This window comes from Mauremys mutica, chromosome 10, assembly GCF_020497125.1.
Source record: "Mauremys mutica isolate MM-2020 ecotype Southern chromosome 10, ASM2049712v1, whole genome shotgun sequence".
NCBI classification, from domain to species: Eukaryota; Metazoa; Chordata; order Testudines; family Geoemydidae; genus Mauremys; species Mauremys mutica.
Genome location: NC_059081.1, coordinates 31,187,749 through 31,212,648, shown reverse-complemented (window position 1 = coordinate 31,212,648; position 24,900 = coordinate 31,187,749). Strand labels below are relative to the sequence as shown.

The following is a 24,900-nucleotide window of genomic DNA, read 5'->3' as shown; positions in this document are numbered from 1 at the left end:
ACATGAGACAAATGAAGAGGACACGTGGAGCAACATCTCTGCCATCAGCAAGCAATTTAGGAACTAAATAATGCATGGCCCCATTTAGAGGCCTCTCCATTATTACAGTGCAACCACTGCTATTGGATTTGAAGCAGGAATTAATTCAGGGAAGTCCAATAGCTTGTGTTAAGCAGAGGGTCAGACTAGATGATCACAAGAGTCTGTCCTTCTGGCCTTTAAGTCTCTGCGTTCTGGGTGCATATTATTATTCCTTGTATTATGTGCTTAGGAATCCCAGTCATGGATCAGAGCCCCATTGTGTTAGGCAGTATATAAATTCATAACAAAGAGCTGGTCCCTGTCCCAAAGAGCTTACAATCCAAGTAACAGGAATAAGTATCCGTTAATGAGCATTTTATACATGTGGCAAATACTAACTAGCCAATTTCTCTGCCAAATATTTAGTGTTTAATCTGGGGGGGGGGAAGAACAACAACAGGATTTTGTTCATTCTGCACTTTTTTTACTCATAATTTGACACAGGAGAAACAAATGAAACCCTAATAAATCACCATATAAACACATCTCAGGAAAATGTTGATCAATCAATCAACATTCCTCCCCTTCAATGTTCTCCAGAGCTCTGTACCATACCTACATCTCAGCCTTTGTTCCCTCATTCTCATATCCTTTTCTACTCAACTAGTTCCACTTATATTTGCATTCTCTATTTACTTCCTTCTTCCACTCCATGTCTTCTCTCCCCCACATACATGTCCTTACATATGCCTGAAACAATTTCTGTCCTCCTGCACACCAAGTAATTGTAACTCCTCTCCTTCAAATCCCTCAGCCAAAATAAGAGAGGTTGGAGATCTCCCCTGCACTAACTTCCAGTTGAGTGTTTTGTATTTGCACTTGGCCAGAGACGGTAATCTTGCTCTGAGACTTTTACAGACGTTTATGAAAACAACTGTGGTGAGGAATCAGGGAGGCTGCTTAGATCTCTCTTCCCCCAGACTGGGACCTCTGGCTCTCCCTCACCCACCCCTCTCCCCTCACAGAAAATGGGACATCTCTTCCCCACCCTCCCAGTCTATGGATAAGGAGGGGGCCTCGGCTCCTACTCCTGGACAGGAAGAAGGGGAGAATCAGCCCTAGGAAATCTACCTTCCTATGCCACCTAGGAAGGCCCTTAATTACCTCAGCCAGTCCCATGGCTCAACCTCTTTCCCGGTATGATACTCTTCTCCCCCCTCAGTCATATTTTCTCTCCTCCTCCTCCTCCTCCCCCTATAGCTTATCCTCTGCCACAGACTGCGCAGTGAGGGTCTCACAGAAGGCAAGCCACGGCGACTGTCAGTGGGGTTTGGGGTGCAGGAGTCACCACTCAAGCCACATGTTGAACTTTATCTGCTCTGTGCAGACCCTGCTGGCGTGCTCTAGGTCCTAAAGCTCACCATCAGGGTCCACACAGGGCAGTTAGAGAGCAATACACAGCCTGTGGCTTGGGCAGTAAATCGAGCAATGCCTCAACCCATTCAAAATCATTGCAGCTTGCCTCCGATCAGACCTTCACTGTGCAATCTGTGCATGTGCCATAAGTGGAAAAGAATGCCCCCTAAGGCCACAGCAATATTTGCTCTGTTCATTGGACCTGAGTGGTGGTGAGTCTCTCACATAAACGTAATTTATATATGTATAAAATGTGTGTGCTTGCAAGAGTAGTAGTTTTAAGCCTGAATTTGTAGTTTTGTAATTACATGCAAAAATTGGGAGGATTACGGAAAATTAGGAAGGGTTGGGATCTATCTACCCCAAATGAGAAAGGAATACAATGAAATGGAAAAACAACTATGAAATGAGATGATTCAAATGATTCCAAGTAGGAAATAAACAAATATGCTCTCCCATGAACATGTTTCCTCTCCCATTATTGCAATTCCACTCTTACTTCCCTCCCCCATTGCCATGACACTGATTGCTCATCACACACTTGGGGCCTGCCCCAGGACATCACCAATCAGCTTCAGCTCTTCGGCCACAATCGTGGCGAGGTTTATAATGTAAATAGTTCCATTAAATTCAATGGGACAACTCACAAATGTAAAGATAAGCACATACATAAATCTTTGTAGAATTATGGCTCTCTATTGTAAGCTCTTCAGGGCAAGGATCTATGTAAGAATTTATACTCCTTTGGTAATGTGTTTTTTGGGTTTTGTTTTTGTTTTTTTCAAAAATGGTATGTACACAGTGCTCTATATAAATTGCTAATAAATAATATTGCTCTAAAACATGCCTATACAATATTTTCCTAGCCATGAATACTGTAGTTAAAATCATCCTTTGGTGTCATAGCTTACCCTTGCACCCTTTTTGCAGAGCAGTGAAACCAAGTTCATGTGACCTGCAGCGGCTGCATAGCTAAGTGGGGTCATTCCATTTTCAGATGTCCCATCAAGAGCAGCTCCAAATTCCACCAGAAGAGTGACCATTTCTTCATGTCCAAGGTGAGACTCAACACACAGTATTGGAGCATTATTTAGAACTTCAGTCCTGTAATTCACATTTGCTCCCCCCAAGATCAGCAGACGACTCACCTGAAGGAGAATTTAAACAAGCTATTTTTTCTCCACATTTATCATAGCATATCCTCACCTTAGTTAGAGAGGCTGCAGAAGCATCTCATTTTCATTTCTGATTTTGGTATTAAAATTATACATGGAAACTGAATTTATTACATATTGATATTAATGTGAAGTAAAAAAAGTTTTAAAGCCATTGGCTAGCAGTTACATCTCTTTGGTTTACTAGCTCTAAATTCAAGTTATAAATCCACAATATTATTATGTTTAAAATCTTTATAACCTCTTCACCACTATGTTTTCATCTGTTACCATGGCACAACATATATTGTTACGCTGGAGCTCTATAATTTGCTTGCGACAACGCTTAGCAGTTGGCCAAAATTGCAACCTTCTCCCCCTCCCCACATTGGCAATTCCAATAATGGAGCCTACACTTCCCATTTTCCCCAATTTTACCTCTTTCACCTTTAAAGTTCCCCATGGTATGTTTGTTGCTCCCTATCAGAAAACAACAACTATTTCCCTGCAGATCATGACTTTTTCCATTTAGCAAAACACAGATTGTGTTCCTTGATCTCCAATGGTGCTTGAAATTAGCATGTTTCTGTGTGCATAGCCTTGTTCCCTTACTTGCATTACCACATCACCAATATGAGCACAAGGCTGGGCCCAGCGTTAGTGTCACAGAATCAGAGAAGATTAGGGTTGGAAGAGACCCCAGGAGGTCATCTAGTCCAACTCCCTGCTCAAAGCAGGACCAACTGCAACTAAATCTGCTGAAGAATCAGCAGGAAAGTACAAGAACAGAAAACGTGTTTCAGGTCCACAAAAACATTGACTAGATTAATTTACTGTCTTGGAAATGGAAGGATATCCCCCCCATTCTTAAATTGCTATTAATAACATCTTCCAGCAGAACATAATAATTTTAGGGTAGGCTGAATTTGGGCTTGAAGTTACTGTTAAATTCTTCTCTAACCCTAAAACACAGTCATCAAAGAAACGTGCTAAAATTATGAAAATCCAGATAACACACAAAAGAAGGGCAATCTAAAGGCTTAGTCCTGCAAATACAGTTACTCACATGCATATGTTTTTGTAGGATAGGTCCCTAAAATGGTCCACTATGAAACCTATTATTACCTCTAGTTGACATCACTGTGGCTCAATGCCTCATTGTTCCTCCTATTCATTTGTATTTTAGTGTTTTACAGGCATATTTGAAAATATTTGAAACAGGCATATATGACCTCAAGTTGCTTCTTTTTAATATTACAATTAAACCACAACCAAGGTCTGACTATGTGGGTAAATGACAGCTAAATGGCTAGCAATTTTTTTCTGTTTTAATCAACAGTCAGATTGTAGACAGCTCTTAATATGTGCACAGTGAGAACAGTGATATAAGGAGTTTCCCTCTCCCTTATGTTTGCCTGGCCTCTCTCTGCATCCCTTGGGGCAGTCTACTGCAACTGGGGTAAAGATGGACACGGCCATGTCACACTCCCCTGCATTAGCTTTATGGAGTTTACTGAACCTCGGGAGAGGACAACTCCTGCATGCTGGATTGTATAGTTTAAAATAGGTCACCACATGCTAGAAACTAATCTTCAGTACTACACTTCATCATATTTAAAATGAGGAGACTAAATTCTGCTCTAAAGTAGTAAACTGGGTGTGGTCCTTGGGCTCCTGATAACTTGTCAATATAGTGCTCACTCAGACATAAATGTGAGCAGTCAAAATCGAGGGAAAAACTCCACTGACTTTAATGAGAACTGGATCAGTCTCCAAGACACAATCAATAGTAAGATTTTAAACAGAAGAAGAATCTGTAACTGAACTTCCTGCACATTTGTGTCAGATTTTTTAAAAACAAGGTTTTGTGCATTTACCACATAAAATCTCCACATGGCAGGGTTGTGAAATTATAGTCAAAAGAGCTATACTTAACCTTACTGGCAAGGGCATATTTTGAACTCATTTTCCAATATATGGATTTTCTCCAGTCAATTTATGACTTGCTTTAAATTCTATATTAAAAATATTTTCCTTTAAAGGACACTTTTTTTAGGCATTAAATGTTGGCATCTATGAATCTATAACATTAGCAGCTCTCTGCTGAAATGAAAATCCATCAGTGAAGGATTCATACAAATATGAATTAAAGTGGCTTTTTACAGAAATACCCCTCAACAAACTCTACCTACAATTCTTCTGGATAGTATTCATTCACCATTATTATTCTGAAAATTCTTTTAATTACATGCATAATTTTTGCAAGTTCTATTTTAAAAGACAGTGGATGTATAAAGCAAACCAATACCATTAAGACAGCATGGTGCTACAAATAAGGTACACAGTTTTCTGCAAAAACAGATATTTTACAATACCTATTAAAAACGCGCAGTCTTTAAAATGATCCCACGTTAGCTGTTTCAGCAAAGGTTTCAGAAGAGTCAAGACTAAATGAGATTAAATTTAAGTTATTTATATAACAACTAAGAACCCAATATATATTGGACCACCCCCACAACACGTTAGATGGGTGGATTTTATTTTTAATTCCTCCCACAAGAAATCATTTGTGATAAAATAACACAACTTTTAACAGAGCATCTCAAATTACTTTACAAACAACTAAGCACCGCACCCATTTTACAAATGGGCAAACTGAGGCATTAAGTGACCTGTCCCAAAGTAAAAAATAGAAATGGGTGTGGAACTCAGGAGTCCTCATACTTGACTATGCGCCCATGCAATCTGTTGAAATTCAGATCTTCTCAGTTTAATGTTTAAGCTCAGCATGTTTTCTGCTGTCTCTCTCTCTCTCTCTATGTCAGGGTTTTAAACTGCTGCCCTTCACCATACTAATCCAAATGCCTTCTTTAGAACATAAGAACAGCCGTACCGGGTCAGACCAAAGGTCCATCTAGCCCAGTATCTGTCTACCAACAGTGGCCAATGCCAGGTGCCCCAGAGGGAGTGAACCTAACAGGCAATGATCAAGTGATCTCTCTCCTGCCATCCATCTCCATCCTCTGACGAACAGAGGCTAGGGACACCATTCTTTACCCATCCTGGCTAACAGCCATTTATGGACTTAGCCACCATGAATTTATCCAGTTCCCTTTTAAACATTGTTATAGTCCTAGCCTTCACAACCTCCTCAGGTAAGGAGTTCCACAAGTTGACTGTGCGCTGCGTGAAGAAGAACTTCCTTTTATTTGTTTTAAACCTGCTGCCTATTAATTTCATTTGGTGACCCCTAGTTCTTGTATTAATTCTTTGTACAATTGATCGCAACAGCAAAATTCCTAGTAGACTTCATGGAGTCTCTGGCATTTCTATTCTGGAGTAAAATCTCTGCTTGGGGTAGAGATGTGTTTCGGTTTTGTTTAAATTGATTCATGTATTAAATACCCATTTGGATTAAGATTTAGGAATAATCCAAAATGAGATAAAATGCAACAGAGTGAAGAACAGACTATTTCTGATAGTCACAGAAGTCAAATTCCCCAATAAAACACAAAAGCTAAAGAAGGGCACAACACAGATAGCATTCATTCAGCTGCAGGGCAACAAATGTACCTTCCCATAAATTTGGTCTGAAATTTAATCTCATAAAAATGTTTATGATTTGATGAGTAATGTCCTCCAGATTCTCAGTGTCTATTTTAAAAATACACTGACTCTCTGGGCAAACAAAATCTTAAGATATTCATTGCAATTTATAAGTTGGCCCTAGAAAAGCAAACCTTTACTTCCCTCTTTGCTGACTTTATAGCACTTAAATATTATTCACAGACCATCTCTGGATGACATCTAGTTATCACTGGTATTTTAATTATGTATGATATTTTCACATTAGGTAATCCTGTCCTCACTGAAGTCAGTGGAAAAACTCCCATTGATTTCATCGGTGCAAGATCAGATCCATTTGTGATTCAGGTGGCATCCTCAGTACATAATTCTTATTTTCTTACCTTCACATTAGGTGTATAGAGGTTTCTCAGAGAAGCAAGGGCAGCTGACAATCCATCTGTGCTATATCCAACCCACAGGGCTTGAAGGTGACTGGAAGAAATTCCAGTTTTTTTGCTGAGACCCTAGAAGAAATGATAAAATAAAGAGATACTTTTAGAAATAGGATTGCAAAGATAATTTACATTTCTTTATATGGATGAGGCATAATTTGTAAGAATTATTTGTAAGAATATTAGGTGTTTATAGAGGTGGTTTTAAACTATTAAAGCCCCCAGTCTGGAATCATCTCAGACATTTGTGCATTTATACTGATATCATACAACTGTGTTTTTAAAATATGTGGATTTTACCTTGAAAATGTGTGCTTTAAGAATGTGATGACCAAGTTCCATCGTTTGCTGACGGTTTAATTTTCCCTCTTGCCGAGAAAACATGAATGCCAATAGAGCATGCCCATTCCTAGCAAAAGGAAGGAAATGAGAGAGTAGCACACATTTATTTAGTAAAGATTTAGTTACATTTATGTCATGCAAACTTCAATGTTTTTTGTTTCACCTAGTTAAACTTTTCAAATATCTCCATGTGTCGATTTAAATACAAAAATTTTCAAATGTCACAAGAGAGAAAACTTTTTAATACTTGTCCTGAGTTCATAAGTTTTTACATTAGCAGAGGGGACAACAGAGCTCTGTCTCTAAGTAAAGTGAATTCACTTCTAAAAGAATAAATCTGAATTGAACAGGGTCATGGGAAATCTAAAGAGTCGCCTCATGAAAAGTGTTCAGGTCTTAAGCACCAGATCAGAATCCCCACTGACTGGAGATGGAAGGGGTCAAGTCAACAAGACACCCTAAATAGATATTGCAATGTTCTGCTAAATCTGACTGTTGCATTTTTCCATACCTCTAATAAGATATGAAATTCTATTAAAACCTTCAAGCCCTTAAAAAAATGACAGAGCATCCTTTTCTTTTCATAATGAAATGAACACACACACAGACAGACATAAAAACCACCATCAGCTTGAAACATATGCCTAACATACTACAGCAGTCACCTTTTCAGAAAATTTACAGCTTCTGATATAATTCTGGGCATTGTTATATGAAGCAAACACAGAGTGGTGAATTTTACATAATTAAATTCAATTGTTATTAGATCAGTTTTATCATGTAAAACCCATGGTTTTGTAAAACTCAGGAGAACTGAATTCTTAAAATTTTGAGGTAGCTGGGTGCAATACTGGTAAATCCATGTTTAAAATTATCACCAAAATCTACTTTATGTATGCGTGATGGTCCTAACTCATTTTAAAATGTTTTTTAAAGGACTAAACTCCAACCCCCGACTAGTGTGGCAAAACAGAAAATGCAGGCTGGCAAAATGGACTATGCAGGCTACCAAAATATGCACGCACAGTGTTTTTCAGTGGCTCTGACTTACATGATGCATACTATACAACCAAAGAAAGGGGAGTAGGGTCAAATTGAAATAATGAGACTGAGAATGTCTGAGTAATTTAAAAAAAAAAAATAAGATGAGACAAAATGATCTATTGCCTTATATTTCCTAACAGAAAAGGTAGCTTTCAAAGTCTGAGTTTGTAAGAAACCTTACAGTATTTTCCTATTGCAGATTTTGCCAAGGAGATAAAAATAGGAGACTTCTCATAAATTACACTTCTTCACTAAGATAGTGAAATCACACAGCTTAATTAATCTACTAAAGGTACATTCTGCTCTCAGATGGATAGGCCCAGTTCTCATTGACTCCATGAGGAGTTACATCTAGGCATTAGAAGACAAAACTTGGCTTTAAACATGCACAGCTCTTCCTTTGAAAAAGATGCATCTGTTTAACATTATTCTCTCCTCCCATCAGTGATCAAAAGTGATAATTAAAATCTGTAACAGCAGCTATCTGTACATATTACAGCTTACTGCAGCCTTAATTTACCTTGGCTCACATAAGAAGTTTGTATTTTCACCATCCGCTCTCCAAACAAGCCATTCCCTGAAGGAAGGATGGCAGAACATTCGTGTTTTGTCACGCCTTTTTATCAGAAAGCACGAAAGGGCCTCCATCCTCTGTTGGAAGTCTTCCCAGTCCTGTTCACCATTTACTTGACCAGCATTAATAGCTTGGAAAATCTGGTCATCTGTCATGGGATGAAGGGATGCTAGTGCCACATTTAACACTGGCAGTGCTCTCTCAAAAGCAGAGTTGGTCATGAACTTCATGTTGCACTGTAGCAAATAAAGTTCTGATAGAGACACAGGAACTACCTTGTAGCTTGCACTTTTTATCACCAAGTGACCTTTCTGAAAAAGATCCAGTGTCAGTTTCAAATAGAGATAAGATCCCAAGCTCTTCATGATCAGGTGGTTACTCACTTTCCCGATTATGGCTGCATCAGCTTTCCCATTTAAAGATATATTGTTTATAATTTCCTGACTGCTATTGATCCTGTACTGAATATATGAATTCAAGTCACCATGAATTTCTTTGTTATCTGGGAAGTCATCTAGGGATATTTTGAAAAAGGGTAGTGAACTCGTATTTTCCTGTAACAAAACAACACACACACGCACACATTATAGCATTTCAGAATTGAAAATTCACAGTCTAGCTTCACTATATTTTTCTTTTGTGAGAGGCATTAGATAGAGATAAGAAAGATCTATTAGCTCTATTATGCTCTTGTAAATATAGTAACCTGAAAACAGATAACACATTTTATATTTTTACACTACATCATCTTTCTTCTGAGAATCTCAGAACACTTTATTAACAAACCCTGAAGGGTAGATGAAGGATATATAGTGGTCATTTCAAATTTAGGGCAGCAGAATGCAAAGTTACCAGAAATGGAATTTGGCCAGGAAACTGTTTTTACATCCCTTTGCCTACAAATAGTTCAGTAATGACTCAGAGAGAATAGGACCATCACCACCATTTCCTGCAGCAGGTGTTCCTTGGAGGTCTCCCATCCAAGTACTGACTGAGCATGACTATTTAGTTAGGGAGAACTGACAGTTACAGAACGGGTGATCTAGGTATGGTGGTTTTACCTGAACACACATTTATGGTGTATAAAAAACAGTAATTCAGATGATAGATATACAACTGCTTTTCAGGCAGAGCAATATATATTTGCATAGTCTAGAAAACTTTTCAAACACCTTTAGTATAAATGAGCTCCATTATAATACAATGCATTTCTTATGTAATTAAAAACAGATAAATGGATAAATAATCGGAACTTTAAGTCTGGGGGCACTGACATTATGAAACTACTGTAGCCCCATGCCTCCCAGAACCCAGATAGTTGTTTCATGGACTATGTATTAGAGAAAGACTTATTCTAAATAGGTGATCCTTTCAGGAGAAATCCCAAATAAGTCAACCTTTAGTTGGGAACTAACCACCTCACATTCTGTAAGATGTTGAGAACTCCTAACTTCTATTGATTCAATATCCAATTCTCATCTCACCTGAGGGCTAAGAAAAATGTAGCTCATGTTTTGTCACTTATCTCACTGGCATACTTCAGAAAACAACGGGGGAAAAAAACCTATTTATCCACCATAAAGAAAGAACATATGGCACAATTTTTATTTTTGTCTTTGAATTCACCTAAAAGAGCATTCTTTCAAGGTAACATCCTTGTAACAGTGTAAAAAGTCACTTTTAAGAGAAAAAGAAGCTAAACAAAAAATATGATTTTTACCTGAAAGTTAGTTCTTACAGTCACAATCAGCTTCAACCAGGAAGGAAATTTAGAGATAATGTTTGTGATAAATGAAGAAAGGGTGTCCCCATAATCAGGTTTATGGAATTCAGCCTCATTTAAACCATCTATCAAAATGATGTATTCTTCCTCTGGAATTCTCTGCTCTGCATAATAAAAGTAAAAAAAACCCAGGAGATTGCACATTTTCTCACAGAGACTCATTTTTATGCACAATTTTGAAAATCATGGCAGTACAGGTAACTTTATACACACCTGGAGAAATTTTGCAAGTCAGAATATCCAACCAAAAATCACCACCATCACTAATCTCACTTTAGATTAAAACTGAATTTTTAAAATCTAATTTACTATTTATGCTGTTTGCTTGCTTTTTGGCACTTTACTCTCTTTAGTCAATTAAAATAGTTCATAGTTTCATTTTCTAGATCTTATGACTAGCACTATGCTGCAAGGTCTGGGTTATAAAAACTGCAGGGGAACATCTACACATTTCCAACTGTGTTTTCAGTCACACTTTATATTTAATCTCCATTTTGTAAATGGTATACTGAAAAGGTTAATTGATTAATAGATGTTACAAGCATGTTAAAGACATGAGTAGTAGGTGTTATAGATCGTTATAAGTACATCAATAGAAGGTCCCATATGTAATTACAAGCACTTACTCACCCTTTGATTCTAACGAATAACCATTTATTAGAACTTTTATTAATCATGTATTAAACTTTTACAAACCATTATAAGACAAAACACCTATGTAAATAAGACATGGGGCAACATATTGAAAAAAGAGAAAACAAAATATATCTGCTCATTAAGTGAGCATTGTCCATTCTGTGCATCATATGAGGTAAGGATCCCGTGGGGAAAAACAGTATGTGACCACAGAATTAAGGAAAGTATCATAATACATATGCACAAAGGGGCTGAATTAAGGTTCCACGGGCAATCTTAATTATAACATTTCCTAATTTTGGCCACTTGACTTTTCAATTTTAATAATGTTCCTTTAACATAGTATGTAATTTCCTAAGTTTTTTTAAGAAAGCACACTCTGCCACTTCAGTTATGGTGTAACTGATAGCAGTACTGTGTTGTCACCCTCTATGCGGACCAGCACTAAAGAGGGATGAGACATACTTTGCCAGTGGGGTTCACCATTATTTGCTGACAACAAAAGAATGGTGAGACTCGGGAATCCTGGGCTCCATTCCAAGCTCTGGAGGATAGCATGTCCTAGTGGGCCAAGACTCTTTAGAGAGGGGATCCCTTCTTCCTCACCTGCTCCAACCTGTCCCTTCCCCACCACAAATCCTCATCCCAGCCCCCCTGTCCTCACCTACTTAGTCCCAGGCTCCACTACATTCAGGCTTCTCATCCAAGTTCCAACAAGTCCTAGCCTCACCCCTTTCAACACAGCACAACAGTCTATCCCACACTTCCCATCCTCCCCAACCCCCAGCTTCTTGTCCCAGTCTCAGTTCTTCCCCCAACCTGGCTCATCATATGTCTTTTCTCCCATCTTAACTTTTCCCTCCCCTTAAGTCACTGTTTCTCAATTACAATCTCTCCTCTGACTCCTCATCCAATCCCAGTCACCATCACTCACTCCCCCCACATCCCAACTCCTAGTCCCACTTTCCCTTTTCCTCTTCCCCTGCCCCTAGCAGCCTCCAGTCCCTACGACACCCAGGTTCCTTGTCCCAATCTACTCTCCCCACATCCCCCTGGAGGTCTGGCTTTTGTCTCCTCTGTATTTGAATTGGGCAGCTTCCTCCTGCATGCTGCCTGGGCCCAGCTGGAGGGTCATCAGGAGCATGGGGGAGACAGACTTCCTGCTCTCAGCTCAAGTGCTCAGACCCAGCCCTGGCTTGGCACATAGTAGCCTTGTGCAGCAATTACAGGGCGAGTCCTGCTCAGCCCTGGACCGGAGTAGACCAGTACAGATGGAATCCTGGGGAATTTAGCTGCTAAAATCTAAGACGTTTCTACTGAGCATGCATGAACTGTGATTTTTCGAAGACTTACAATTTGCCAAATTTCAGTGGATTTTCATGAGAACAACAAAAGACAGATCCCTCACACATATGCCACTCCCCTGCAAATTTCAAGTTCCTGCTCCACAGCATGGGAGTGCTACAGCTTTTCAAAGAAAGGATACCAGAATTTTGTAACATGGGCAAACATATTGTTTTCTTTCAGCTTTGTATTCAGAAACACCAAATTGCTTTAGCTGATGTTTTCCAAATTCAACCTGAGGCAGACACCCAGTATGGAGAATTTCAGCCCAGACAGTTAAAGTAGGGCAAAGTTATACACAGCTGAAAACTGGGTCTTATAATGGGAAGTGCTGGGCAACCTTAATGGGTGATAGAAGTCCTGCCTATAATTTATAAATGTATCCTTAACAATAAGTGTGACCACTGACATTTTAAAAAGAGTCATCCAATACTTTTAATATTGGATATTGGAGGACATTATTTTAAAACTAAAATATTTCTGTCTGAAAATTGTCTACTATTCTTACTAGTAACATCAAAAATGATTATAACTGAAAGAGATTAAAGAAAAACATTCCTGCTAGTGAAGTCATTCCTATACATTTAATCATCTCCCTCAGACCATTAAATACATATATCAGATTACTTAAGGGTTTTTTGGTAAATTTACAAAGTTTAGAGACAGTTTCTGAGTAACCTGCTACTTGGCATACCTTTCCTGAGGTTTGCAAGTGGTTCCAAAACTCCTCTTTTAAAAGCTGCAACTGGATCCTGGACACAGGACCTAAGGCTAAGCATACTTTGTAGATGAGGCTCTTTTATCAGAAGATCTCTATATGCTGTTAACTGATGTGACCGGCAAAGTAAAGCTGCAATACTGTGCACAAATTCTGGGACAAGACACGTATATGTGTTGTCAGCCTGGCAATAGTGGTAGGCAACAACCTAAACAAAGAAAGTCAGGTTACCACATTTTTATGGATGACATTGTAGAAACACAGTTTCTTTTAGTTAAGACAAAAAAATTAAGCTAATTTATTTTGCTGAATGGCAGCCCCCAAGGTATGTTCAATTTTAGAAAAGTTATCCTGATTCATAGTGTGTGAAAGATGAGCCCAATGGAGTCATGGCACAAGGAAAAAACAACAACAGGGAAACAGTGTTACTACAGCAGAGGGTGGAAAGAGGAGACACAGAAATCCAAACATCCACTTTGGACATAATAAATAAACCACTAATTTGAAAATCTGCCTCTTGGCAAGAGTCTCCTTGGCATTTGTATATGACGGGAGTTCAGCAGGCAAGGCAGAACTTGAGGCCCCTGCTATAGCACAAGAAAAACTTCCAGAACAAAACCTGAAGATCTGTGAAAGCTCTATCTGAGCAAGCTGATCCGCTGAATGTTACAGTGTCGCTGTAGGCAGCTGACTGCTGCAGAAAAAGAGGACAATGCTCCTTAAAGTGAGGAGTCATGGTTCAGGCTTCTGATTATTTCTGTGAAAATCAACCCATCACAATGAAAAGCAATGTTTACAGTTCACACAAATGTGTCATTCAGTGGTTTTCATGGCTTGAAACTCTTCAGCACCTTTCCCACTGGATGCAAGTAGATATTTTAAAACACCCCTTTAATACAAAATTGTGCAAATGATGGAGGAAACTACTTTATTAAATAAGCGCAACTCTGATGTAGAATATTTTTATCCTTTAGGTAAAATCAGTTTCTCAGCATAATATAATCTAATGCGGAAGTCAGTTGTAATCAAATACTCTAGATAGTCACAGATTATCATCAGCATGTGCTGCATATAGTTTAAACTACAGTAATATAGCTTTTAAAACTTCTTTCAGATTGAGAAAAGAGTTAGGGTATGGCTACACTTGAGAGTTGCAGCACTGGTGGAGGCTTTCCAGCGCTGCAATTAGTAACTGTCCATACCTGCAGGGCACATCCAGCGCTGCAACTCCCTGGCTGCAGCGCTGGCTGTACACCTGAGTCTGCTTGAGGTATAACGATTGCAGTGCTGGTGCTGCAGCGCTGCTCGTAAAGTGTGGCCACACACCAGCGCTGTTATTGGCCTCGAGGATATTAGGAGATATCCCAGAATGCTTTTAACTAAATTACTCTCTTTGTTTTGTTATGATGCCTCTCTTTGTTTTGTTGTGAACTCGGGGCTCCGGGAGCTGCTTATCTAAAAAACAAACACAGCTCCTGTTTGCTGTGATCAATCTGTAACTGACTGTGAACAATCAATTGAGATAACCCACTACCTTGCTGTAAATGAGGGAGGCAGGGGGATGAGTGTTTGCTTGAGGAGAGAAACAGCGGGAGCGGGGCGGAGAAAGGGAGTCCGTTGGAGCAGCTGCTTATCTGGTCTGCAGGCTGTTTGCAGTTAAGAGTAAGGGGTCGGGGAAATTTTCAGATTTTGCAAGGCAGGGAGCTGATACACAGTGTCGGCTCCAAAAATCCTCTCTCTCTCCCCCGCTCCCTGTCACACTCCACACCACCCCCCTCTTTTGAAAAGCATGTTGCTGCCACTTGAACGCTGGGATAGCTGCCCATAATGCATCACTCCCAACAGTGCAGTAAATGCTGCAAATGTGGCCACACTCCAGCGCTGGTAGCTGTGAGTGTGGCCACACACCAGCGCTTTCCCTACACAGCTGTACGAAGACAGCTGTAACTCCCAGTGCTGCACACCTGCAAGTGTAGCCATACCCTTAATCTAAGGTGTGAAGTAGTTTCAGTCTCAGGGGACAGTGGCTTGTTTTAGTTCTCAAGGACAAGACACATTTTTCTAGACAGAACATATTATAATATGAGCACAAGATTCCCTATATATTTACATCCTGTTCAAGTACACTCTTCTGCCTCTGCGGCAGAGCTTTAAACCGATTTGAACTGAGGAGAATCATGAGGACATTAGTCGGCACGTTCTTTGCTCTCAAGACTGAGGGCATGGCTACACTTGCAGATGTAGAGCGCTTTGAGTTAAACCAGCCTTCTCAGAGCATAGTAGGGAAAGCGCTGTAGTCTGTCCACACTGACAGCTGGCAGCGCACTGGCGTGGCCACATTAGCAGCTCTTTGCAACGGCAACAGAGAGTAGTGCATTCTGGTAGCTATCCCAGCATGCAAGTGGCTGCAACGTGCTTTTCAAATGGGGGTGGGGTGGGGTGTGACAGGGTGTGTGTTGTGTGTATGTGGGAGGAGAGAGAGTGGGTTTTTGGGGGACTGAGAGCATGTCAGCATGCTGTCTTGTAAGTTCAGACAGCAATAGACCCTCCTTCCCCCACCTCTCTCTCTCTCTCTCAGCATTCCACGGTAACGGTTGCTTTGTCTCAGAGCAGATAAGCAGCCGGCTGCCAAATGGAGCTTTCAAAGGGCATATCCAAAACAATGACAAGAGTGGCCACTTGACTTAAGGGGATTACGGGAAGTTTTCGGAGGTTGATCAGAGCACAGTAATGCAACACCTCGTTCACACTGACGCTGGGGCGCTTCAGCAGGGGCACATCAAACATTATTCTACTCACCAAGGTAGAGTACCAGGATCGCTCTAGCCGTGGAGCCAGAGCGCTCTACATGCCTTGCCAGTGTGGACGGGTAGTGAGCTCGTGCGCCTAGGGCTCCTTTAATACGCTGTAACTTGCAAGTGTAGCCAAGCCCTGAGATTGAGTCTTTGCTCTGGATTTCTTGAAGGAAGCCTTGGACAACTTTGGATGATGTCTACATGATACCATGCCTACATTACCAGCCAAAAATCTCCTTATTGTAACTATGGAATAGGATCACATCCCAGCTCCTTTGTTCAATATCATATCTCTGATGTTTAGAAGAGCTGAAGCTCTTATTACTGGTAACGATTTTCCATACTTTAACAAAACTGATCTGCAATAGTCGGTGTCAGGGAAACGTTACAACTAGAGATCAGCAATAGATCTATCCATAAAATGTCAAAGCATAGGAGTATCTGGCACTAGATGGGCCTAAGCACTGGTCATCCCCAAAGTTCTAGGATTTTCACAAGCAAAGGGTTTGGTTTGAACCAAATTTTATTAATGATCACACTTTTCTCCCCCTTGTATGTAAAATTTCTAACAAATAATTGGGAAATGTATGGAGAAATAGTTATTAATTCACACTGTCAGTTTTGTCTGTTTTTAGACTGTAGACTCTTCAAGGCAGTGAACATCTCTTACTGTGTGTTGCATAGTACCTAACACAATGGAGCCCTGATGTTGGATGGATCTCTAGGCAATACTGGAAAATAAATTTCACAAATTCCTTATTATTTTATATATATTATAAAAAGCACAAGCTAGATAAGGCCACCTCACTGAGGCTCGGAGAGTAATGAATATACTTTTTCAGAAAGAGGATTTAGGATAGGAAAGGTCTCTTTGTTGAGAACATGACCATTAGTGGAAACATCTTTTTTCATCTCTGGCGATTAAAAACTTTTCCTTTTTATCTTTGAAAGCTCTAGCCCAAATGATCCATACTTTTTGAAATTCAGGCTGGATTACTGAAAAATGTGCTTACCTTGATATACCACAGACCACGTACAAACTGTCACCAGTCAATCATGCAATGGCTTGTCTTGTAAATGGAAGAGATCAAAGTCTGTGTTCCACAACCTGCACAGGCTCTCCATTCAACTCCAAATTGGTTTCAAGGTATTGATCCTAATCTTTAAAACCCTATAAGGACTCTCTTCAAGCTATTTTACATACTACCTTTCTCTTACATACACCTCATCCCCCCATGACACAATTTAGAAGCTATAGTGAACCAGGACTCAACAACTGACAGCCTTAAGGGCTCTTGGGAGCCAAGGATAGAGCATTTCTGATGGAGAACTCACTGCTCTGGAACTCTCGTTCACAGGAGATAGAGATGAGGCCAAATTCTGCTATGGTTAAGGCATGTTGCAGGCCTCTGCTCACTTTGCAAAGGTTTTCCACAATAACAACTGCATCAGAAAGACCTGGCAACATTCACCAGGGAAAGAGAATCCAAAGAATACAGTCCCATCCAAGATACAATTTCCTGTTAATCTTAATTTCTGTAACCCTTGCCCAAACACAATAGCAATGAGTGCATTGCAAATAACCTTGAGCAAAACGTCTATCTTTCCTTATTTCATGCAAAATTGCACTGTAAGAATCTACATGGAGTAATTTTCTGGTGGGAGCAATAGACATCTAAGGAATTAGGGATGCCAATGACTGACATTGAACAGAAATAACTTTCTCACAAGAAACAGCAACAGCAGAGACAGGAGTCCAGTATTACACAGACTCCATTGCACAGGCTATGCAAGGACTCCCTGTAATCACAGCCCCTTTGCTTAAGTGAGCAATGGGGCTGCTACCAGGTTGCAACTCACATGAAAGGAGAAAGACCTGGCTAACTGTGCAGGATGTATGCATGTGGTACACCCTTATATGAGTGTGTCCCAAATCACTCTCTCTTCTCCCCCCTACCACAACCAGGGAGCTCTGCAAAGCACTGTGTCTGGGAGCTTAAAGTTTTTTAGTGTGTTAGAAGCCTACTGAATGGTGAAAGCTTACCTTTGAAGCAAGACATCTCACAGATTTGTCCATTTGATTTTGATGTTCAGGAGTACCAGGACAACTCAGAATCTTCATTGTATTGTTACCATTTGTGGGAGGAGCAGGTGGTGGTAATTTAGTGAGAGGAATCTCTTGACAGGGGTCACTGCCTATAAAAAAGTGCACAGACCAAAGTTATGATTACAGACTACTACTCTGGGGTAAAATACATACGTGATAATGAAACTTTTTAAAGCCTTGGGTAAAATTTACTATTAAGATACAGGATTTTTAAACATACAATATATCATCTTCAAAGTAGAGTTACAATATGACATGCATGTACATGTTTTCATCTTTATACTCTCTATGTGATATAATTGACCTCTGAGCTGAAGAAATAGCAAATACTGAAAATAAATACAGGGGTGTAAAAATAAGTACAATTCTAAATCCAAGAGCTCATTAAATCATATAATGTACCAGAGCTCAACTGATGTGGAAAGTACTAATTATGGTATCATAATAGCCTTTTCTTCACATTATCAATATGGCAAATTTGAAAAGCGTCAGCATTGGAAGTACTCTGAGTAAATACACAGAACTATATCATCCTCTCACCTCTGATAAACTGAGGGAGTGCAACGGCAGTAGAGGGGCACGGAAGGGATAAGTGTCACCTTCCTAGCATCATCTTCCCCTTCATCTCAGATTCTGTGAAGCCTTTGAAAAATCTGGGCTGCACAATACAGGGTATGATTATACTAAAGCACCATCCTCCCTCCACAAACCAACAATAGCTATGGGGGGGGGTGGTGGTAATGGGGGAGTCTAGGCAGCACAGTTCATTAGAGCCATGTTGCCAAGTGAGTTTGGAGTGCTGGGATGCCATATGGAGATTCAGTGTTTCCATAGATACCCGGGGGGGGTGGGGGGTTTTGCAGTGGGTGGGTGCATGTGTGTTTAAGAAGTTGAACCCCTGGTCTATTCTGTTGGAGATTATTGTCAAAGCATGCCATGTTGATGGAACTTCCTTTACCCCTGAGGAGAGCTTTTCATGTAGGGGACAATAAGGCCAGTAATTACTTTTGTCTTTGTATAGTATAATAACCCAAACAATTATTTAGAAGAGAAACATACTTTTGGGGGATGAATTAGGGCAGTTTGAAGCAATTTGCCTCATGCGACTTCCATGGCAGCTAAGTGCCACCAGCTTTGAAATAATAGCAGTCTTTCCAAATCCCACATTTCCAATAATAACTGCTCCCCTGTTTTCTTCCAGCTCCGGATTCTTCAAGGTTTCTTCGATCATTTGAAACAGCCAGTCTCTTCCGACAAACACAGAGTCTGTTGTTATGCTTGGCACTTCAAACAATAGTGGCTTTAGCAAAATGTCTTGAGGCTTATAGGGGGCAAAACGTGCTGAGAAGTGGAAAGGAAAAAAAGTTTATTAGAAGAAAATCTTGTTATGCAATGAAAACCTATTTATTGGCATCAATATTTAAGAAGACAATTTTAATAACTTTTGGTGGGTACATTTACAATTTGAGAGGATTTCTTTTCAGCACTTTTACCATAAAAACAATGACAAATGACTTATTGAACTGTCTATAAATTAGCAGCTTCAGTGTGGATTAAAACCACTTCATGATAAAATGCAAATGATTGTTGGGGTGTTCTTTTTCGACAGGGGTTCAGCCTTTATATTTAAAATGTTGTAGAACTGTGATAACTTTACATTTAATGAAGAACAATTTTTTTCTATATATTTGAAAATGCACAATGCATGTTTCTAATTGAGGGCCTGGCCCTGTGAAATATTTAGAGTCAGAGGGAGTTGTGGGTACTAAGCACTTCCCATGGTTAGGTCCTTAGAAGCAGCAACTACATGTATAGAGAAATGTAATGAAATACTGAGAAGCATGAAAAAGTTTGATTTGACTTCCAAAATCAGTCAACCATGTAAATGAGACATTACTGAACTGATTGTCAGCAGCTGATGAGTTCATACAGTCCTTTTAAAGTCAACAGGAGTAGCAGGTGCTCAACACCTCTGAAAAATCTAGCATATATCTTCTTGTTCTCATTTATATTCTCAAACAGATAATGCAAGAGCTATAGGGCTAATGAATCTGGTTTTGATTGGAAAGATTACTTTAACCATGCATACTTTTTTTTAAAAAATCATACACTGATTTCTCAAGAAAAGTTTTGTTTCATAACTGTTTTTTCAGCAATTAGCTCACAAAGATAAAGTGAATATGAATGAAGGCAGCATAACATCTACACAGAGACTCACTGAAGAGCAACAATATGGAGGTTTGATTGCTACACAACAAAAGCAGCAAGTGGCCAAGATAAAGTTAAGATGAGAAAATAAATTGCACACAATCCGCAAGGAAAAAAATGCCACTATATTTGCAAAGGGCATCCCATACTGGATTATTTATGTACCACTACACCAATCCTTAATGAATTAATTACTTTTCTTCCATAAACAAAATTCAGATGGAGGGATATCCTTGAGACTGCATATAAATCTGTTTTTTAAAATACAGTACCATCATGATTATTTGAATGCCATGGAGGATACTGAACTAGTTTATCTGAAGTCTTGCTTAGCTGATCAAAGGAATCTTCAATATAAACATTGGAGGCACATGATTCAGTTATGGATATGTGAGGTTCAGATAATCCAGGTTTTACTGAATTATATAAATAAATGGTTTTTTTAAATAAATCATTCCATTTCTGATATATGCCATACTGAAAGAAGTGTGAGCAAGCACTTTTTTATGATCAATAATGTTGTCCCAAAACCTGTAATAGAATCTACTAGTGCAGAACTGAATGCTTGCATGGAGACGCTCTGGCTTCAGTTGAACACGAGGAGCCCCAGCATCTGTGCTTACATAGGATTACACTTAAAAATCCTTTTGCGAAGGCTTTTGCAGCTTTAGCGTATTACAAAAACTACTACTGTGTATCTATTCTAAGATAATCACAAATGTATAAATACCTTTAATTTCTTGTTGTACTCTTCCTCCTGCAGTGTTATGCCAAGGCAAGCGAATTGAGGTGCGTAATGGAGTATTCCTTTGTCCATCCAAATAGCTCAAATCTTCTAACTTGGTTGAACTTGTTGCTAGGATATTAAGAACTGAAGTTTATTTTTTCATTTGAATAAATAATTACACAAAACTAAACTATATATCAACATGAATCATTAATAATGATTATATTTATGCTTTCAACATGGAATTCATAGATTAATTTTCCTGCAGTTATACCCTCAAATTCTAGGTAACATTTTTTATGAGCACAGCCATTTTCCTCTGTAAATATAAGTGTTTGATAGCAAAAAGATTTTAGATATCCTACCAATACCATGAACTGACCAGTTTAAAAAAAAAGTCATTTTTATTAGATATGCTTTTATTTATTTTATATTTTTAATACGAAATATTACCAGAATTTAAAACAATGTTAAAATTCCTAGTGAGAAGCTAACGGGGGGTGGGGGGGGGTGGGGAGAGAAAAGAGAAGCTTTACACTGAATTTTTATGACAAGTCTGGGCAGTCAAAAATTATTTAGTAAAGCTTCAATACTTCCAAGCAGAAACACAGCAAGGTAGCTAGATAAATCTTCTGCCCCAGTGATTTCATTCATAGTTGCTGGCAATCCAAATCTTGCAATTAGACAAGCAGACATTGTGTGAACTATTTCACCGCATCCAGAACATTAACAATCACCCCATTAACTGTCTGACTCTTCATATTCCTTTGCAGAGCTTTCTTAACTATACAAGTTTTGATTGGAAAAGAAATCTTCTGCAACAGCAATTGATCACACTCTGTATTAATGGGATTAAAATGTATCGATAATTTCACAATGTATTGGCACACTACCAATTCTTCCTAGGTCTGAGAAAAGTAATATAAACATACTGTAGTATGCTCTGGGATCAAATGCACTAAAGTGGAAGATTATATTTCTTTCCCTATCACCATTTAGGTCTTTTTCCATTTGGCAGGCATTCATTTCCCCTTTCTCCCCTTTGTGTTTCAAACAAAACCAATATTAATATGGCTTTTTCTTTACTTTGCTGTTTGAGACCACTATCAATAATGTCAGTAGAGCTTTAGAAACAGGGTACATTGGTAAACTGCTGCTTGCAATATCTGTAGAGAGCTCATATATACAATTGATCCTCGGTCCAGCAAAATGATGCGTAATTTTTCCCTTAAACATTTTATGAAAAGGGACAAAAATTAAAAAAAAAAATTGTTAAAGACCCAGAGGACTTACCGCACAATTATATTAGAGGGGGGCACATTCTGAGCCTAAATCTCCTAGCAGAGTCTTCAAAAGCAACATCTCACATTTGTAGATCCTGCACTCTTTTCTCCTCTTGCACTTCCTCACAAAAGAGTAGTGGTGGGCCCTGTACACAGCCAGACTGGTGTAGTTCTGCTACCAGGAGCATAAGGATATAAAGGAGCTCAGCTAAGGTTTGTGTAGCCCTGAGTAACAGAAGCAAGGCAGGCCGGGAACAGTGGATCAACAGCTATGCAGACTTGCCAGCCATTCTCTCTATGAAGGAGAAAGTGGGAGCTGCTGCAGCAATAGCTGCTCTGCAGTTGGGGCAGGGAAGGATTTCCCAGACCCTTGTAAGCTGACCCTGTACAAAGCCTGGTTCTTCACACTTATTCCTTCCATGCCCCGTAAATCAGTTGTTTACAAGGACACGTGTTTCTCACAATCTAGATAAAATTGAAAATTATTATTTATAATAGGAACCATACATCTGCACAGATGATAATTTTCACACGTGCACAGCAGTCTCATTCCACATCTCAGTAAAGACTGAACAATGTAGGGCCAGATCCTCCATATCCGGGCAACCAAACTTATACCAGTATAGCATATTTACTATGTTACTAAAGCAACAACTGACAATATAAATGAATAGCATATATTTTGTGGCTCCTTGGTGCCCATATATTTAGAATTGTGTTTGGTTGCTTACCAACTGACCTGTGAAATAATATTCCTGTCATTTTATCATTTAATACTAGTACAAAAAATTTAGAATCTTATTCCTGTGTCGTAAATGCAACTTATTAATGTACTACATTATGGATTAGCACATCCAAAAATTGTAATAAGGTAACATTTTTATAATAGTGCTGTTTAAAATCACAGCATTTTTATTCCACATGTGTATCGACAGACACCGTGCTGAAGCTGTGGTTTTATATGGAACATTTTTTCAGAGGTGTCATAGGTACGCCATCTTAATTACACACTCATAACATGGTGGCCTTCATTAGAGTATTTCTGGAGCAGAGACTGTGCCTTGCTGTACATGTGGACAGTGCCTAGTGCATTGTCAGTAACAACATCAACCAATTTAGTCCAGTGTTGTATGCGCATTAATAAATCCAAGTTAACAAAAAGAAGGAGGGTTTTTAGCATTACAAAGATCCAAGTCATCAGGCTATTCCCAGTTAAAGCAACTTTTACAATGCTGTGCTTCATATATACAGTGAAATAATACATTTACTTCCCTACAGTAACTGCGGTTCTTTGAGATGATGTAATCTGTGACGATTCCACTGTAAGTACATATAGCTCATGGGCACAAGACCAGTTTCTTTCTGCTAGCAACATCCATCAGGCCTGCCCATGCACCCTGAGGCTCCTCATGCTCCGGCACGAAGGGCAGAACCTTCTTCAGTTCTCTTCCAATTCAAAGCTTGGGCAGCTAAGGACTGCAAAAACAGGAATGGAGGGCAGGTTGTGGGATATGCACCAACTATCACATCTCAAAGAACTACAAATATTGCAGGGTAAATAACCTTATTTTCTTCTTTGAGTAGGTTTCAATGTGGATTCCACTGTCCGTGACTGGCAATCAGTCTGGATGGTGGGTATGTACTGCTCTTCCAAACTTTGTATCTGTCCTGGCTGCCAGGTCAAGTCCGTAACGTTAATGAAGGGTGGCTGCTTTACTCCACATGGCTGCCTTACAAATTTCTGAAAACTGGCACATTTCTGAATCAGGCTGATGAGGTCACCTGTGCATCTCAACATTGTGAGAGGAGAGAAAACAGAACATGACTGAACTGGTGGATGGTATGCTGGTATTGTACCAGGGGCCAGTCCTGACTGTTTCAGAAAGGACAGTTACCTGTTCCATAACTGGCGTTCTTCGAGATGTCACGCTATAAAGGGAGCTGCGCACTCCCCTCACCCTTGGTTCCTTCTTGCCAGACAACTCCGACAAAGGGGAAGGAGGGCAGGATGTGGAAAACATCTGAGCAACACATCTCGAAGTACGCCAGTTACGGAACAGGTAACTGTCCTTTCTTCTTCTTCTCATGTGTATTCCACAGTAGGTGACTCCAAGCTATATCTGATGGAGGTGGGTAGGAGTTTAAAGGTTAGCGGTGAATATTCTCAGTGCCGTGGAGAGTCCAAACGGCAGAACCCAATATTGGTAAACTCTTCTCCTGTCAGAAGAGTCCCTCAAGAGGGATGTGGAAGGGACGTGAGGTATAGTGAGAATTTGTCAGTGGAGATGGTCGACCATGTCTGGAGGAATGAGGCAAGGCAGCTTCTACTACAGGTGCTCATATGACTGATTCTGATACAGCTATTGACTGACCTATCAAATTTGCTGCTATGTGGATAGAACTTTACACATGGCTGGAGTTGAAGAGGATTGACATCCTCTATCATATCTCATCTCCTTTTTTGACTGTCAGTCCAGCTGCCTGTGGTATGAAGGTGTCCGCTGTCTCTGCTGATGTTGCTGTTGAGGGCAATACATTTTGCAGTACAATAGAGATCTGTAGTTTCCCAGGGACTACAGGTTGCCTTAAAGTTCTTGAGAGTGGAAGGCACTTTCTGTTTTCTTAGTAAATAGTTTTGATCCCTCAAATGGCAAACCTTTGATTGTGGCTTGCACTTGGCGAGGAATGCCCAACCCAAGAGCCAGTGGTGGCCATGGACCTAGCCACAG

The 24,900-nt window shown here is 39.6% G+C and overlaps 1 protein-coding gene across 1 annotated transcript in view; it reads right to left on the bottom strand.

The window, feature by feature from the left end:
• The window catches only part of TANC1 (tetratricopeptide repeat, ankyrin repeat and coiled-coil containing 1), a 188,309-nt gene that overhangs the window by 42,338 nt on the left and 121,071 nt on the right, over positions 1 to 24,900 (bottom strand). The window contains exons 8-16 of the mRNA XM_044978309.1: positions 20,892 to 21,017; positions 19,013 to 19,294; positions 17,891 to 18,042; positions 13,028 to 13,259; positions 10,291 to 10,457; positions 8,517 to 9,124; positions 6,911 to 7,019; positions 6,560 to 6,682; positions 2,349 to 2,585 (exon numbers count right to left, since the gene is read on the bottom strand). Of these exons, the coding sequence (XP_044834244.1) occupies positions 2,349 to 2,585; positions 6,560 to 6,682; positions 6,911 to 7,019; positions 8,517 to 9,124; positions 10,291 to 10,457; positions 13,028 to 13,259; positions 17,891 to 18,042; positions 19,013 to 19,294; positions 20,892 to 21,017 (2,036 nt within the window). The remainder of the gene's footprint in view (positions 1 to 2,348; positions 2,586 to 6,559; positions 6,683 to 6,910; positions 7,020 to 8,516; positions 9,125 to 10,290; positions 10,458 to 13,027; positions 13,260 to 17,890; positions 18,043 to 19,012; positions 19,295 to 20,891; positions 21,018 to 24,900) is intronic.